The following is an 18902-nucleotide window of genomic DNA, read 5'->3' as shown; positions in this document are numbered from 1 at the left end:
TTTGCTTCCCCTGCGGTCTCGTATTTGTTATCGTGCCGTGGAGGCCGCTGCTGTATTTTCTACAAAATGACAGATGTGACACTGACAGATTCGGGTCACAGCTCTCACAAGGCTCTCACTGCCTTTGATCTACTATCTATTATGTAACACTTACACATAATTATTAATGTGAGAGTTTGTATTTGAAACCCTGGTCCAGTGGCCAATCTTCAAGTGACCTTTGACAAAAGTTTTCATTTCAAACATGAATACTGGGTAGATCCCAACATTTAAAACGTAAAGCACTGCCTTTATATTCCTTATGATGATTGTAAATTCAACTTTATATGAAAAAAGTAAATGAAATGCAACATCACAGAAAGAAATAACTCGGAAAGGTTCCAGAGTTGCCTAAAGGAGGAGCTCAGTTTAGTAGCCACATAAAGAAGTCATTGATTTGAATCTAAATATGACACAAGAAGGAGCTGAAATGTAGTCCCTGTTGTTATCTGGTTGTTATCTGGTTGTTATCTGTTCCTGATGGAGGAATCCACACAGTGTGTTTATTCAAACTACATTTAAACAGCAATGTTAACTTCTGTTCAGATTAAAGTCCCAGTTCACCAGAAGCCTGAAGCCACTGTGGTCCAGTAAGCGAAGACTACAGACCGTCTTCCCCCTGGTCTCAGTCATCTCACTGAACTTGCCCATATTACTGTCCAAACACCTCATGTTCCCCATGATGATCACTCAACAGCTCCGCCTCTGAAACTCTGCACTTTGCACTTTCCTCCAGATCTCATCTGGGATCCCAGGCCTCGCTCCAGGCACTGCAGTTGTCAGCGTGATCTGCTGGTCAATGTAGTGCAAAGTAAAACCACTAGTAAACTTTAAAAAAAAAATGTAATTTTGCAAGATTTCAAAAGCAAAAAGTTGCCATTTTGACTCAACATAATGATCACAATAAGCAAGAAAAATCAACTTCATGCAGGCTACCACTCAGAAAAAGTGTTGTGAGTTTGGAGTGAGATTCTTTTTGAAAGTAGATACAAAGTACAGCTCCTGAAATATGCTGAAACTACAAAGACGGGATCAAAGCCAATATTCAAACTGTGGACAGCATAAATCTTAATCCCTAAAGTGAGTTTATGTATTATTAACTGAGTGTAGGGCTGCCGTTGAGAATATTTAAAATATTGCAATTTTCTCTCCATTTCTTAATGGAACATATGGAACGCCACTTCTTTCATTCCCGTGGGACCACAGAGCTTAAATTCATTCATGTCAACTCAACCAATCATATGCCATGGTACTGAATCTTACTCTTCAAATTGCACAGTCACAATGGTCTGTTGCCAGTTTAGAAATATGGTTAAAAAAGCTAACTATGCTTCTGCTCGAGGCTCTGAGCTAAAAGGTCCAAACATAGATAGCTAAAATGTTACAAGTTCTCTTGATTTAATTTTATTTTCGCTTTCCTTTCATAGTCTTATAACTTAATAATATCATTATTACAGCAGCAAACATGGTTATTTTTTCCATTATCCTACTGTTCAAAAATAACCATAATATAGAAAGAGAACCGAGGTGAAAATAAGCAGCCATCAGTCCTTGTGGGTTAGTCACTAAACAATAAACAGCTAAAACTGTTAAAGTTTTCTTCTCTTTCTTGCTTCATTATTTCTTCTCCTTTTATCTCCACCAGTGAGATCTATGTTGGACTCTGTTCAGCGATCCAGCCCTCTCAGCACCAACTCTGAAGATCACAGCTCCTCCAAGAACAAGGACCAAAGTGCAAACTCAGACAAGGACAAAGCAGCAGGCAAGAAGTCCTCAGACTCTGGGGAGGAGGCAGACAAAGACTTTATTTTGATATAAGTAAAACAAATTGACGTAAAACGCCTGTTGACATTGAACGAAGGAAGGCCCCCACAGGGCAGCAAACCTAACTGTTGTTTCTTTTGTGTTAGAGCTTGTACCTGTAGGTCCTGTCTGACTGCAAAGTACAACAATCATATTTGGTTTGTAGTAGTTTATAAAAAGAAAACCTCTTAATTTAATCATGTTTAATGATGGGTTTTAACTCCTTGGTTATCTAACCTAACCCAAATACTTTACTATGTCGCAAAAGAGCTTCCTTCTCACAGACAGCCTTCTCTCTCCTCTCTAGATCACACTATTGATCTCTGCTTTCAGGTAAAAATCTCATGTCTGGAACTTAAATAGAAATCTTAAGTTTTCAAACCACTAAAAATGATGCATGACATTTATACAAAAAAGCAGAGAGACTGTGAAAGTGTGTGTACGTGTAAAATCTTTAACTTGAGTCTTTCTGTTGTCTGTTGCCATAGCTCGTCTCCGAAGGACCAAACACGCAATACCGCTCACGTCACGATTACTGTACTTTACCCATACAACCAGACCAGGAATCAATGGCGTTTGTTTTTTTCAATATATTTTTACAGATTTTGGTATATACAATCTTCAGCATGTGCAAAGGACTTTTTGGGGACTTCAACGGTGCCTGAATCCATTATGCAATTCGTGTTTTTTTTACAGGAATATACAGGTTTCAGCTGAGACTCTAAGCAAAGACAGAACTCAGATATATTTGATGTACTTTGACTTACTCACAGGGGACTAGCCAGACTACACTGCAGGACTGAGGGATAACTCTAAATCAGTGTAAAGCAAACACACCACCTGGACTCAAGTTAGACTCACTGCAAGAGCTGGAGTGACAGTGCGATGTGTTTAACCTGAACTTTATTGATAATCAGTATGGCTTCAGCACTGTTAAATAATACTGTTCTCTGTACGTAAACACTGTGGAAAAATATCTTATTTGCTGTTTTAAGGGGAGAGGATACCACTAAAGTGCAATACAGAGTTTGATTGTATACATTTTGGCCAAATTTCTGTGTTTATAACAAAATTAAATTCTTACTAAGTGTTCCTGAAAACAAATTGCAGCCTTTAGTCGAAATGTTGAGACTCTGTATTGCTCTTAAAGATAAAGAGGGCTCCTTCCTTCCAAAAACAGACTAATGTTATTCATTGAGTAATATTGACATTCCTCCAAAAGAAAAGCCCAGGCTTTGAAAATAACCTCATCAGTTTGTCCTCTGTGTAAAAGCAGGATACAGGAAGGAAATCCAGCCTTCAGACACTCTTCTTCCTCAGCATCTTCCAAATTTAGTTCACTTTTACTTTCCACACAGGACGGGGGAAAAATCTCAAGCCATTAGGTGGCAATCATAATGCTTAAATTCAAAAAGCAAGCAGTGCCTAAAGTGAAAGTGAACTGAAGGTAGCAGTATTTTGACCACGTGGACCTTCGGGCTATTTTGTACATACCATTTTCAGGATCTGACTGAGTCACATTAGCTCGGGTCTCAGGCCAAATTCTTCTGATTTCTCTCTTCTAAGAACAAGCAGTGACCTTTTCACACTGATACAGTTTGCAAACTTTCTCAAATACATGGTGCTTTTGGACTCAATAATCTTCAGAATTGAAAAAAAGTAAAGAAAACAGTGAAAGTGGCAAAGGATTTGTGGACAGCTCATCTCTCCATCTGCACGTGATGCTGTTTTTTTTGATACTGGACCGTGCAGTTTCACAGACGTTGCATAAATGGTTTGATATCCCACTCATGCCACGTCGGTTTTTAGTGGCCGATATGCTTCAGTCAGCCCACTCTTCCTGAGTGTGATGCTGCACTGTGTTGCCAGTTCAGTCTTAAACAGATGCCTCTGTTTTTATTTCGAGCTCTGCAGTCACTCGGTCTGACATAATGTCAGCATCACACTCTATAAACACCGGTATGTAAACTCCAACCTTTTATATCGCATTAACTACTTATTCTGCAGGTCGAGCTGTGCTCTATTGTCATTTTGATATGTGCGCTCAAGATTGGGTCTTCATGAACAGTGTGAAAGGGCCATGGCTTGTATTTATGTTACTGTGCAAGAGCCTAATTCAAGTCAGGGCCAAAGGTCTTACTGGTGCACCTTTTCCATATATTATGGTGTCTTCTGATGTCTTTTTTCTAGGGTTAGGTTTTGCTTCTTTGTCACTAATCATGGACTTGAAATAACGTCTCTGCTGTATATAGTCTTGTCCCTAAGAGCTGCTTTGATTTTCAACACTCAGACTTCACTTTTTGTCTCAAAGGTGTTCACGCCTATCTAAAACAAACAAAAACAAAAAAAGCACTACTTTGCAATATGCTGCAAGGAAAGGATCCGGACATCTGTGGTGTCGCGTGAAAGATAGTTTCCAGTTTCCTTCCAAACTTGAGTGTCCACATCGTTTCTGTTGGTGGGAGAAACATGAAAATAACTCGTAGCATTAAGTTTAGACCTCGGTGTCTACGTGTGTGACTGCATGATGTGACTGTGAGTTGTACTGTATGTATATATGTGCTGTCATACATGTAGGTGTGTGTATATATGTATGTGTAACATATGCACGTGTAATATACTTACATATGATATAGCCACACACCTATGTGACCGCAGCGAATCCTATATTGTTTTGGTACTAAGTACACTTCTATACTAGGGATTTGTTTGTAACTTATTTGGAATAATAAAAAAAAAATTCAAAAAAAGCAAACAGTGGCCGGTGATGTCTTGATCATTTGTTGGTTTTCCTCTCACTTGTTTATAAATGTAGAAATGAATTCTTTGTACGTAATTATTTATTAAACGTAATCACTTTAGGTTTACTTAGATTGTTAATGCACTTCAATGTGTTTTTGTTGTTTGGTTGTTTCCTTCTGTCATTAATACATCACTTGTTCTGTTTGGACACGGTTAAATATGTTCCACTAAGTCTGATGATGGGCATTTCTTCATGCAATTAATACTGATTAAAATAATTTTACAGGCTATAACATTTGTCACGTTGTGTGTATCTGCTGTTCCAGTTGAAGATCTGCTTTGCAGTGTAGCTAAACAACCACCAGATGGCAAATACAGTAGTGCTGTTCCTTCTGGATGTGAACTGTGTGTTTCTCTCTCTCCCTACACACACATACACAGAGGAAGGAGGAGTGGTTTTTCGCTTAGTCACAAAAAGCATATGTCAACCAAGCAGGCTACAGTGTAAAAACAGTTTGTCACCTCAGACGTCGTTCTTTCTGTATGTGTAAAGTTCACAGCCTGCTTTTCCTTAATAAACATGGACTCTGCCTTTGAGGACCTGGACGCAGCTGGTTTCCTGGAGATATGGCAACACTTTGATGCAGATGGTAAGGACATTCACTCATGTCTTCTTATTGTTCTTATAATAAAGATACATAAAACAGTGGAGTACCTAGAATTATTTTTTTGTCATTGTTAGACATTTAAGAAAGGTGACCTCTCATGAAGTTGAAATATTATAATCACATTAAAAAAAAATAAAAAAAGAAGAGAATGAGTGAGTTGTTCATTTCCTGTAGGAACTTTGTATTAATCACATCTGAAAAGATTAGATAAAACAAAGAGGGTGTTGAATACTAAGCAGTAGTGCAAAGTTGCACAAGACACCTAAAAATATGAACTCGGCTTGTTTATGGTAGAACTACTTCTCCACTAGGTATTTATTTATTTATTTAAAAGAAAATCCAACTTTGTTTAATTGTTAATGACATCGGGATTTTCTTTTTTATAATTGGACAGATAATGGCTACATTGAGGGCAAAGAGCTTGATGACTTTTTCCGTCACATGATGAAAAGACTGCGTCCACAGGTAAGTCGCCTCTGGATGAATTATTGCGATGACAGCTGTTAAATACAGTCAAGGGCAGCTGATCAAGCACAATGCTGAAAATTATAGCATCGTAACATCTGATCCTGACACTCTGTGTGCATGTAGTATGATTTTATCTCTATATAGTATCAGTAGAAGTAGTGGTGTAGAAATTTGCATGAAGGCCTGCATTTTATAGATTGTTTAGTCTAATGCTTTTCTATTTCTGTTGCCACAAAATTTACAAATTGCTGCACAGTAGGAGGTATTTTCTTCTTTTTGGTCTCATGAATTCACTGGAGGCAGTTTATGAAAAGAAAAGCGTGAATTGGGTAATCCCAATTTTAATTCAGACACAGAATTCACAGCATTTTCTGCCGTGTGGGCAGCTGAACATTATGGAGCTATCTAAAATGGGTGGGGTGACTTAAGGATGTTAGGCACAACTCAATTAAAGAGCTCTGGGCACTGTCAGGAAAAGCACTTGACGTGATTAGAAACTGGCCATTTCTGTGTGTTTTGTGCACTAATGACACATCGTGTTTACTGAGGAACGTTATAGTACCATTGTCTTGAAAAAAAGACAGAGCCAGCTCTTTCCTAATGGACACTGAGACGAGCACACATCTATTAGCACACGTTCATGTTTGCATGTGTGTTTATCAGTGGAACTCCCTTGGATACTAATTATGTAGTACTAGTACAAACAGACCACCAACCACATGTCCTTTTTGTCTTTCTGATGTTTGCTTTCCATCCATAATGCCCCCCCAAGGTGATATAGTGTTTGGTGTGTTTGTTTTTGTGCTACAAAAGCACTTGACAGTCATTCTGTTTTTTTCTATTCATTGCTTTTGAACTATTGGGCAGCATCAGCCACACAGTGCTCTTTGGTTTGTTCTTTTGTTTCCTGGAGTGCATCATGCCACATAATTATGCATGTGGTGCAAAATATTGTACAAGAATTGCTCACAAGTTGCATACTCAGGTTTTATGTGATACATTGCAAGTCTAATGTGGCAGTATAATCTAAACAATGCTCAAGTTAGTATTGTGCTAGTCTAGAAAAACATGTTTTTCAAATTAAGTTGTTTGCTTTAAAATCTTTACTTAGCAACAGAGTGAGTGATACAAGGCTAATGCTCAAGAGCAATACTCTTTCTGCAATGAGAAGGGCTGTCACCTTGTAGTCTGCAGACTGTGTACACTGCATTGGATGAAGCAGAGAGTCAGACTTCAGCCCCTTAGATCCACAGGTTTCTATAGTTACTGTTACAGAGTGGTTCATGGTTTAAAAAGAACTGAAAGATGAGCTGCTAAATATACTTTAAAAGAACTTCAGTGGCTCAAAATTATCGCCTTCAGTTGATTCACACTTATCTGACATCTGGCAGAGAAAGAAACTGGTCTGCAGAGGAAATGAAAGAAGCTGAGATAAGCATGCAACAAACTAACTCTGCACTGCTTTTTCTTTCTTTTTATGGTCTATTTAATTTTGTTTACAGTCTATTAGAAAGTGTTTTCTTTATTCTTGAATGCAACTCTAGTACAGTGTTGTGCATCAAATAGCAAGTTAAGAATCCATCAGATAAAAGCACATAATTGAGATGGTAATGGAAAATAAAAAGACCCAGCACAGTCTGTCCACTGGGAATCTCAATGGATCAGTGTTGTTCTATTCTAGGTGAAGACTCAAAGCACTTTACACAATATGCCTCATTCACACCCATTCATACTAGTACTTTTTTCTATCTAAGTGCTTTCTATCTAACAATTAGATATTCCAATGAATACATCGAAGAGTAATTTGTGGGTTGAGTATCTTGGCCAAGGATACTTTGGCGACCAGCCAGGGATCGAACCACCAACCTTCCACTGAGTAGAAGACCTACTCACCTAATGAGCTCCAGTCACTCCAGTCACAAGCCTCTGGATTGTTGTTAGGGTACTATATAAACCGAATGACTGATAAATGAACTGAAAAAGATCTCATTTTGTCCGAAAAGTTGTCAGCTCTCTCAGGACTGCTCTTTGACTTGAGTCAACAGGTTGGTCTGGCAGTAATTACAACGAGCTCGCACAGGTCCCAAGGATGGTTTCCAGTGGATGGATCAGTCGGCTCCGAGCCCCTTTTTGTTGGCATGGTGATAGACAGGCTGGCAGTGGAGATCAAAGCAGTAGTCTTAGAAAGCGATGATGTTCCCAGACAACATTGTGACCTGTAGTTCGAATACGGAGCATGTAGAAAGGCCCTGCAGAGGTGGGGGTATGCCCTGGATAATAGAGGAATGAAATTTGAAGTAAGACAGAATATGTGAATGAGAGAGAAGTGTGGAAAAGTGAAGCTGCAAGGAGTTGAGGTATTCAAGGTAGAGTAGTTTAAATACACTTGAGAGAAGTAAAGAAACGAGTGCAGGTAGGGTGGAGTGAGCGGAGAGGAGTGTGGGGGATGATTTGCAACAGAAGGAGCAGCAAGAGATCAAGGCAATGTTTACAAGATAGTAGTGAAACCTGCTGTGATGTATGGTTGGGAGATGCTAGCACTAACAAAGAGAGAGGAGGCTGAGCTGGAGGTGGCAGAGCTGAGGAAGCTGAGATTTTCACTAGGAAAGACCAGGACGGGATTAGAAATGAAAACATCAGATAGACAGCTCGGGTTCTACATTTTGGAGACAAAGTTAGAGAAGCAAGTTTGAGCTGTATTTAACATGTGCAGAGGAGGGATAGCTGATATATTGGACAGAGGGGGTTTGAGGTGGAGCTGCTAGGCAGGTGGGGAAGAGGAAGACCACAGAGGAGGTTCATAGATGTTGTGAAGGGGGACATGCAGAGTGACAGGAGAATGGTAGAGGGTAGATGTAGGCAGGTGATCTCCTGCAGTGATAATGTAGTGAGTAGTGAGAATGGGAATGTGAAAAGGAAGGCCAAGTAAGTGAACTGTGGGTTAAGCTGTGGATCAGTTAGCCTGGGGTAGAGAAAGCAGACCTTGAGAGAAAAAAAAGTCTTAGATTAAATAAGTATCCATGGTGACATTGCTTAAAATAAGTGTGACTCACCCATTGAAGTATTATGTTCAATATCTTTGATTCTTAAGATTCTCAAATATATAGTAAGCAACCTGTATGTAATAGCATAACTGGATTTATCTTATATATTATATTTTATTACTGTGTACATTTAGAACCGTTGTTTATTCCACACTGTAGCTGCCTTTCAGTTAAACCGTGTACTGGTTTTGTAATGGTTGAGTTTGGATAGAGAATCAATGTTTTGTTTTAATTTGTACAGGACAAAGTCACTGAAGAAGATGTCCAGAATTTGAAGAAAAGGTTTATGTCTGCCTATGATGTCACTGCCGACGGGAAACTACAGATTCAGGAGGTACAGCCAGTTATGTCTCATAACACACATGAATTCTCCTTTTTTCTTTAATACCAAAGCTTTCAGCAAAATGTGAAAATTTAAGCTGTACAATTCTAGACTTTGGTGTGCACAAACATCCAGCATGACACTACAAAGTCACTCTCTGATAACTTGTTTAGTTTCTTGGGCTAACTTCCTGTTTTCTATACACTTTGTCTATTCAAGTCCTCCTATCACTTCTTTAGCTGCATGTCCTTTTCTTCTTTTATTTACCTCATCTATGTATGACAGTAGCTCAGTCTGTATGTTATCTAAGAAGAACTGAAATTATTCGGACTAATGGGGCTTATCCAAAGTTATCCTTGCAGCGAAAAGACAGCCAGAGGAGAATAGCACGAAAATCCTAATTTAAAGAGTAACAGTCCATATAATAAATATCAGTTTGCTCTATATACAATGTATAAACTGTACTCTTTTGTTCTTTTGATGCTTACATTATGCAGTGTAAACAATATACTGGCATTGTGAAAGGCCCACTGATTTATTTTAATTCTTCAAACATCGACATCATTTTTTTTTGGGTTTAACCAGGGTTAATTCTTACAGGACTTTCTGATTTATTCCATTTATTTCCTTAAATCAAATGTGACTGACGAGTTAACATGCAGCAGCTGTTCCCCTGAATTTTACAGACATATTTATATGTCGCTGCTCTCCCCAGCTCCACTCTGGGTAATTGATGCACCTCCCAGCTAAGCAGTAGCCACAGTGCTTCATCAGAGCAATGAAATGAATTATGTTTCCTTCTAACACAGAAACTTTCAGCCATTCATTAGACCATTCCCATGTGTGCAGCAACCACAGACACAAAAGCTTAGGCATTTACTCAGAAAGCTGAAAATAAAAATCAATACATATCTTCCCTAAGTGCCCCGTTGAAGATTTACTGTGACCGAGGCAGGGACAGAGTATTCTTTGTAGCTTCATGTTCTGCCCATCTGAATTTCCCGACACAGTTTCAAAACCATAACTCAGGTTTTATGTCAGTAATTGCTTATAAAAATTTCCAGTCTGGTAACAATCATCCTTTTGTGCCAACTCTGTTTGTGTGGATGTCACTATAATCATTTTTATGTAAGCTATTATAATTGTTGTGCTAATTTAGCAGGTGATTCAAGCTCTTGTCCAAACAAATGGAAAGGCAATCGTAGTTTCAGTTGTCACATGCAGTCCCTGGCTGCTTACAAGTACACCTGTTAAATCAAGCAAATATCTAATAAGCCAAACCTGTGGTAGCAATCAAATTCAACAAGGTCAAGATGACCTGCTGAAGGTCAAACTGACCTTCAGAGCTGGAGAAGAACGGTGATTTAAATGAACATGGTGTGTTTTTTGGTGCCAGAATGGCAGCTCCGAGTATTTCAGAAACGGCTGATCTACTGGGATTTTCACACACAGCCATCTCTAGAGTTTTCAAAGAATGTTCTGAATAAGAGAAAATATTCAGAGAGTGCCAGTACTATGGTGCTTTGCTGATGTGAGAGGTCAGAGAATGGCCAGAACTCTTGGAGCTGATAAGAAGGCAACAGTAAATTAAATATCCACTCATTACGAACAGATGGTGAATCTTTAAGTAGATAGGCTACAGCAGCAGAAGACTGGATGCTGCCTGATATGATGAGTCTCAATTTCTGCTGCAATATATACATGGTAGGCCAGGATTTGAGGTGAATGGAAAGAAAGCATGGAACTATTCTGATTCATATACGGTATTACACCATTGTTGGCACAAGTTCGCACTAACTGAACACTACAGGCTACCTGAAGACTTTACTTCCACCAGTGTGTGCCCACCTTCTAATGGCTGCTTCCAGTAGGATAATGTGTACAATGCTTTGTGGTACTAGCTCAGAAACTGAACTAGTTCAGAGACAAGTTCAGTCTCTGAGACAAGTTCAGTCTCTAAACAGAGTATGTAGTAAACTAACACCTCTGTTCAAACACTTCTCTTGTCATACTTGTCATAGAGAGTCCTCCAGATGTGTGTGCAAGATTCAAGGTGACAGAGCTTTAGCTGCGATGCTCCACACACACATTCATAAAGACTGCAGTTATCATTTTTAACAAAGTGTAGCTAATGTTCAGTCTCAACACATAAAAATTCACTACATGTAAATGTGTGCTAGGACATATATTGAGCATTTTATTTGCATCATAGTGGTATAAGTTGAAATACTTATTTAAGTCATATCATTTATAGATGTAGCATCTCATCTGGGTTTGTACCAGGAATTGCTACACACTTGAAGATAAATGTGTCTGAATCAACCACTTTTTGGGTCATGATGCCATCTCCCCACCCTGCACGCTTGAGACATCCTCACATACATTATTAGTAGGAAGTCAAAAACCCAGAAAGCCACAATATCCTGTCTCTGCTGCAGTTGCTGTTTCTATACATGAGTGATCTGTTTAAGTGCACTTAGCAAACAAACTGTTGTGTGCCAGATATACATCATGGCATGAATTCTTTGGTGTGTGCAACTGTTATGTTGCTAAGTGCACTTAGCAAACAAACTGTTGTGTGCCAGATATACATCATGGCATGAATTCTTTGGTGTGTGCAACTGTTATGTTGCAACCACATGCCTCACTGGCAAAAAGAAAACTTACAGAGGTCTGTTTTGCATCTGTGACTTTTGTTTCACGGCATTAAAGCGAGCTAAGAAAAAACCATTAAGCAACACTTGTTTAGGCAATCAGCTCTTTAAAAGCCACATATTTTGTGCAGTAAACAATTTTGTTTTACTATAGGTCTCATCAGGATTTGTGACCTGAATGCGCCAGTATTATCTCGTGTTTTAGTAGGAATGATGATCGAAGATGGTTTAATCTGCTAATGGAGGCCTGATGTTGGTTAGAAGGACAGACAAGAGTAAAGCATCATGAACTGGAGAGGAGCCAGGATGGGCTAGTGCAGGACCACACCTAAATTAAATCATCCCCATGTGTTGTCTCCCAATATGGAAACTTTAGTCGAGAATTAAGATGAAAAGCTTCACGGAGCATCATCATTGTCTTTACTCAGATTTTTGTGTCTGTTTTTATTTTCCAGCTGGCCCACATGATCCTGCCTGAGGATGAAAACTTCCTTTTAGTTTTCCGCAGAGAAAATCCTCTGGACAACACTGTTGAATTCATGACGGTAAGGTCAAAAATAACACACGAGAGCAGAGCATGGCATGACCTAAGCATCGCCCATCAACAATTTTAACAATTAGAAGTAATGCCAGTAGTATTAAAACCTCTCAAACCCCAGTGGTATCTTGATGACCCAGGCTTTGAGGCTTGCATATGGAGAACACACCGTTAAAGATCTGATTAGTGGACTGTTTTTTATATCCTCAAATGATACATTATTTCACTGGACATCATCGTCCTTTTTTTGCACGTTGGAAGAGTATGAATGGGCTCAGGTGTTCTTTTATTTGATTAAGTTGACTAAAAAATCTTCATGGCAGGTCAGATTCAACAAGTCGCATGTGAGATTTCTGCATGAACGCTTGCAGCTACTGATTGTTGTTTGAAATGCTTTACAGTGTGGTGATAGCCCATTGTGGTTCTTCAAACCTTCAACAGGTTTTCCTGAATATATTACCCAAATTACTCACCCATCGAAATCACTGAGTTCAGGTGTTCCACTTCACTTCTGTGCTCACAGGGGTAAAATTAACAAACAAAGAATGGGTCGCTCTTCCACAAAGGGAATTCCAGGGTGGTACCGTGATAGGATGCCACCTGTGCTACAAGTAAAATTTCCTCACACTTAAATTTTCCACTGTCAGCTGTTAGTGGTATTAAAAAAAAAAGGTGGAAGCAATTGGGAGTGTCAGCATTTCATCCACGGAGTAGTAGGCCATGTAAAATTAAAGCATGAGGTGCATGTTCTGCAGAGGTTGCCAACTTTCTGCAGAGTCAGTTGCTACTGACCTCCAGACTTCATATGACCTTCAGATTAGTACAAGAACAAAGAGCAGAAAGAGCTTCATGGCATGGGTTTCCATAGCCGAGCACCTGCATCCACACCTTACATCACCAAGTGCATGTAAAGTGTCAGCTGCAGTGGAGACGTGTTCTCTCATCCTCTTCTCCCTCTGGCAATCCGATGGCTAGGTTTGATGGTTGCCCAGAGAACAGTACTTGTCTGCTGGACTGTGCCAAGTATGTTGGTGTGGGGTTGTTTTTTGGGGAGTTGGACTCGGTCTCTTAGTTCCAGAACGCTCTGTGCTTCAGCATACCAAGACATTTTGGAAAATGTCATGCTCCCAACTTTGTGGGAACAGTTTGGGGATGGCCCCTTCCTGTTCCAACATGACTGCGCACCAGCACACAAAGTAAGGTCCAGAAAGACACGGAATGAGCACGTTTGGTGTGGGAGAACTTCACTGGCCTGCACAGAGTCCTGACCTCAACCGATTTGGGATTACTTAGAGCGGTCTGGTCCAACATCAGCGTCTGAACTCACATGTGTGTTTCTGGAAGAATCTTCACTAATTCCCATAAACACACTCCTAAACCTTGTGGGAAAGCCGTCCTAGAAGATTTGAAGCCGTTATAGCTGAAAAGGGTGGTCTGACATCATATTAAATCCTATGGATAAAGAATGAGATGTCACACAAATGTGTTTGCATGTGAAGGCAGACAAGTGAGTACTGTTGGCAATAAATCCATAATAATCGATCTAAAGTAAATCTGCACTGCACTTCCAGGGAATTTCACCAGCAAACTGCAATTCTCTTTAGTTAATATCCTGTAAAAACATGATGATATGAGTTACCGTGATTTTACAGTATTCAGATAGTCTCAATAACCGCGGGACATCACATGTAATACTTTGCTGATTTGCCTGTTTAGATATGGAGGAAGTATGATGTTGACTGCAGTGGCTACATATCGGCTCAGGAGCTGAAGGTAACAAAAATAAACTCCTTGTGAAGCAGAAGCATTTAATGTGTCTTTTCCTCACTGACTGTTTCCTGTTCTTCCACATACCAAGATGCAATCTTTTTCTTCAGAATAGAGATTCGTTGTTTTTGGTGTGATCTAGTAATGGCTGTTTGATTTAGAGATATACGGTGCTTTAAATGCATATCAATGCTGTGAATGTCTTTACTTTTTTTTCATACCGTGCATAAATAAAGCGCTATTTTTGTTTTGGTTTTGTTTTGTTTTTTTGCAGAATTTGTAAACTAGAACTCCTAGAACTGACTGTTTTGCTGTTTGATTATTTGATAAACCGACAGGCTTTCCTGAAAGACTTGTTCGAGCTGCAGCACAAGGAAGTGACACCGGACAAGCTGGAGGACTACACTGATGCAATGGTAGTAAATCCAACTCTTGAATTAAGTGCGATTAGTCCTTGCTGACAGTTTATGCTGTTGATTCAGTGTGAAGCTGGACTCATCGGCCCCTTCATTGACTTAACTGTTAGCCGGATCGTCTGTTGCATTTCCTGTGTGGCTGTGTAAAGCTGGTAAAGGAGTTGTGGGTTTCCTGTAATGTTGACTTGTATTGGTTGTCCCCAAAACATTACTTGTTTTTATTTAGTTTTTATTAGAGATTTTTGCGATTCTTGTGATGTCATTTTGTTGGTATTTTCTTTGCTTTTGCGGCTATCAAATGACAAAAGGATCAAAATCGAGCAATATCAAATACAAATTCTTTTTCCCCAGTTACTTTTCTACCAGCCTCAAGTGTCAGACAGCCTATTCCTTCTCCTTTATAGTTTTCATTTTACAAGAGATTGATTCTCCCATAGAGGCATACAGATTGATGAGTGGCTCTAGAGTCGCAGGTGGTTTTAAGAAAAAAGGCAGAAAAACAAAGAAATAAGACAGACGTTCACTGAGGGTTATGTTTTTCATGCTTCTTAACACATCCTGTTATCTTGCAGATGAAAATCTTTGACAAAAACAAGGACGGACGTTTGGATCTGAACGATCTGGCGAGGTACGGCTCAAAGATTCTTGCTCAGTGATAACAGCTCAAGACGCTACATGTCTCAGAATGAATTCCACTGTCTCTTACCGGATACACAGAATGTCCGTTTGTTTAGTTATTCTGTAAGAATGAATGAAACTATTCATAAGATTATTTCAAAGCTGGTGATACAAACTATTTCCCTGTTTTTTCCATGTTTTTCCCGTAAGGATCTTAGCTTTAGAAGAAAATTTCCTTCTCCAGTTCCGAATGGATGTAAGTTTCTTCTTTATGTTGCTCTTTCATAAGTTTTGTAACTGGATCAACAACAGATTAAAATCTATGATTAAATCAAATTCTTGTTTAACTTTTTTCCCTCCTCCCGTCTCGTCCCTTGTTCATCCAAGGCCTGCAGTAAAGACGAGAGAAAGAGAGACTTTGAGAAGATTTTTAACCACTATGATGTTGTAAGTACAATAATACAGTGAGTGGATGAAAGACAATCATTTCCAGACATGTTTTCCACGTTATTCATCAGCACATTCTGAAAGAAAATATGGGAATATTGTGGTAAGACATCGTGTGGAACAAGTGACACATCATCACTACATTTGTTGCGCCTCTAAAATGTTGCATCTGCACTGTATTCCAACTTCTCAGTGTACTGTTAATTGTTACGGCAAGTCGTAGCAGATAGTTGTGATGAATCACATGATCGATCTCAGTGGAAGACAACACGTAACTGAAGACATAAGCAAGGAGGCACAAAATACAGGGGATATTTAGTAGGAGTAAACCAAATTAGGTATTACTCTGCAGGTATTTTTACATGCCACACAATGTGCAGCTATGTGCAGGTTTATTAACTGTCCATCTCTAACAAATATTTCTTTGGTTGCTTGTTCAACAAGCTAGAGACTAAAGGGAGAAAGGCTGCTGTCTGGCTCAGTGTTAAACTGACTGAATATTAAAATAAAATCTGCATCTATGTAGACAAACACTATTTGGCTTGCCAAATGCAAACCTAGGGGTCAAATAATATTGGATGTTTGGATTCAGGTTTTCTTTGTTAAAACAAAGCAGATATTTTTTGCTGTAGCAAATACAAAAAATAATAATAATTTCAGCAGAAATCATGATCAAAGCACCCTGTGGTGATAAAGCTGCCGGCAGTGGACGGCTGTATAATATATTATTTTCTGCGCCTGCAGTTGCCAATTTCCATGTAGTGTGTCGATCAGATTGTAACATAAAACATGGGTTCAGCAGTCTCTTTTCAACTTGTTATTGAATCTCTTATCAGTAGGACTGACCCTAGGACAGATATCATCAGCACTATTGTCTTCCTGTGCCAATTAATAGCACTCACAGATTTGCATACTGTGCTGCGGTGGGCTCGGTACATCTGTAATCTAGATGATGATGTAAATAATCCATTATGTAGTCAAATCACACTCTGGGATGATGAGTTAACGCTGTCATTCTGATTAATCAAACACCTACTGCAGCCTGAGAACCCTCCAATAAGCCCACATATTCCCGAAAGTAATCTGCATGCAGTTGTCAAGTTATACCTGAGGAAATGATCTGAATGAACCCTTTTTTTCTGTACTTGGATGCATGATCAAATCAGCTTACTGACAATTGTTCTGCAGTTTTCAGGATATTAAAGAATAAAGTAGTTTAAGTACTTAACATATAATAGAGTAGAAAGATGGGAACAAGTTAGTTAGCTAATATTTTAACATAGGCAGAAGGTTAAAGAGCTAAGAGCTGGTCTCTTGGTAAAACCCAGTTCTATTCTATAAACATTTAAGTATTTATATGAGTAGTTTTTAGCACAGAATAAAAGACAGTGACGTGATTCCCTAAGATCTGATTTTTAAACTTTTTTCTATGAGTCGTTTCACCGACGCCTGCAATTAATTTCATTCATCCTCCGATGAGTTTCCTTTTCCTTTGTACATAACAATTGTGGGACAACCCTCACCCCTAACTAGCAAACAAAAGAAAGAAAGAAAAAAGGAAAAAGCTGACTGCCTGACTAATGTGAGTGGGAAGTAAGTTACAAAGGATAATAAGCGCCTTTGTTTTTGCCTCTCTACTTTCCTACAACTTCTTTTCTTTTTCTTGTTCAGAGTGAGACAGGAGCACTTGAGGGTCCTGAGGTCGATGGCTTTGTCAAGGATATGATGGGCCTTGTCAGGGTAAGAGTCTGTTCTTTGGTCCACTTAATGTAATGGTTGTGCCAGTCAGAGTAGTACTTAGCTGAAAATGCTGACATTAGCTTACAAAACATCGTCCTACTGAAGACTATACCCCCCTCTGTTCTTCCACATCTCAGCGGTGGTCTATTGGATCAAGATCTGGTGACTGTGGAAGGCATTTGAGTGCAGTGGACTCATTTTCACGTTCAAGAAAGCAGTTTGAGATGATATAAAAGGATGGGCATGGTCAGCAGTGATGCTCAATTGGTACTAAGGGGCCCAAAATGTGCCAAGAAAATTACACTATTACACCACCACCAACAGTGTGAACCATCTGCCTGATGGCTTCATGTTTTCAAGTCACCAGACAGGGCAGTGTTTTACAACCTGTTTCATTTTGGCCAGTTTGTGCACATTAAAGCAAATGAAACAGGTGTGCCTAACAAAGTGGCCAGAGAATGTATCTGCTCAGTAATTGCTGGTGGCGAAATCATTCATCATCATATGTAAACAAGATTAATCATCAGTCATTGCTCTCCCTGTTGTACCATCTCTCTCCCTTCAACAGCAGAAATGAGAGTTGTTCCTATACAGCTTCACTGTTTTGTGTGTGACCTACATTACGTGTTATGGCGAGTGTGTAATGTTGTGTTATCTATATGAAACAGATTTATCAGACTCCCTACTTCCTGAATACAAAAACTGATCATGCTCATGCACACACACTAATGACACGTTGCTGTAAACAAAAACAAAACTCCTGTTTTCTACCCGTTTTCTTTAGTTACACAGATATTAATCTATAATATAAATAAATACTGAATACAAAGAAGGGAAAGTCACCACATTAGTTAGAGATGAATTTGTACTTTTCTCCTCTCCAGCCTAATATCACGGGTCCTGAGCTGGACAAGCTGCGAGCCGTTCTGCTGCGTCACTGCGATGTCAACAAGGATGGAAAGATCCAAAGGAACGAGTTAGCTCTGTGTCTGGGAGTCAAGCTGAAAAATTAGAGATCTGTACTGTACTAGTGGATTATGAAACAATGACGCTACGTGTGCTGCTTAATCGATAATAAATGATAGCTAGTGGAATGCTGTGTTATGCTCTAAGTCAAGTTGCTAAGTTATTAAAGGTCAGCATTCATGGTGTATTGGATCCTGATATGCTAGGCATAATAAGATGCTCTGTGGCGAAATAAAATGACCTCTGATCTGAAATTACAGGTTATTTGTGCATGAAAACAATGAGGTTTGAATGTTACGTTGAAATGAACTTCAGTGCCATATGATTTGTGGTATATCAGTGTGCTGTTTCATGTGAAAATAAATCCTTTTTTCATTCTGATGTTTTCTTGGAGTACCTTATGCACTTGCATGTTTCTCTGCTTACAGAGAAGGCTTACTCACAGGATGTTGAGAATATTTTTACTGTAATGGTCTGCAGAGGAAATAAACAATGGCATATTGATTTCTCGTGTCATGTAAAATCTTTAACCCTCTCAGGCTCAAATTAAGTTTTTGTTGCTAATGCACAAAAGAATACCTGCAGTGGTACTTCTGAGTAAAAAAAACTCATAAAATATGTATGTGGGGTAATCAGGTTGTTAGCTTTTAAATGTCGCAAATCTGCAACG

The 18902-nt window shown here is 39.1% G+C and overlaps 2 protein-coding genes across 3 annotated transcripts in view; both read left to right on the top strand.

Moving 5' to 3' along the window:
• LOC113032052 (F-actin-uncapping protein LRRC16A-like) overlaps nt 1-4874 on the top strand; it is an 86590-nt gene extending 81716 nt beyond the window's left edge. For both annotated transcript variants that reach the window (XM_080307795.1, XM_080307796.1), the window contains one exon: nt 1685-4874. In XM_080307795.1, coding sequence (XP_080163921.1) covers nt 1685-1857 — 173 coding nt within the window. In that variant the 3' untranslated portion in view covers nt 1858-4874. The remainder of the gene's footprint in view (nt 1-1684) is intronic.
• A 120-nt stretch (nt 4875-4994) lies between these two features.
• Nucleotides 4995-18613, top strand: LOC113031487 (secretagogin-like). The gene is made up of 11 exons (XM_026183606.2): nt 4995-5234; nt 5647-5717; nt 9006-9098; nt 12196-12285; nt 13995-14051; nt 14384-14461; nt 15034-15089; nt 15290-15335; nt 15467-15526; nt 17198-17266; nt 18151-18613. Exons 1-11 carry the CDS (start codon nt 5165-5167, stop codon nt 18277-18279), a joined length of 819 nt encoding a protein of 272 aa, XP_026039391.1. The 5' UTR covers nt 4995-5164; the 3' UTR covers nt 18280-18613.
• Nucleotides 18614-18902: the final 289 nt, after the last annotated feature.

The sequence above is a fragment of the Astatotilapia calliptera genome, chromosome 11, assembly GCF_964374335.1.
Source record: "Astatotilapia calliptera chromosome 11, fAstCal68.1, whole genome shotgun sequence".
NCBI lineage: Eukaryota > Metazoa > Chordata > Actinopteri > Cichliformes > Cichlidae > Astatotilapia > Astatotilapia calliptera.
The sequence above is the reverse complement of the archived record's forward strand: the minus strand, read 5'-3'. Positions and strand labels throughout refer to the sequence as shown.

Coding starts and splice junctions, on each gene's coding strand:
- LOC113031487 (XM_026183606.2), top strand. CDS start 5,165: ATGGACTCTGCCTTTGAGGACCTGGACGCAGCTGGTTTCCTGGAGATA. Junction 12,286..13,994: donor ACACTGTTGAATTCATGACG/GTAAGGTCAAAA, acceptor TTGCCTGTTTAG/ATATGGAGGAAGTATGATGT. Junction 14,052..14,383: donor TATCGGCTCAGGAGCTGAAG/GTAACAAAAATA, acceptor ATAAACCGACAG/GCTTTCCTGAAAGACTTGTT.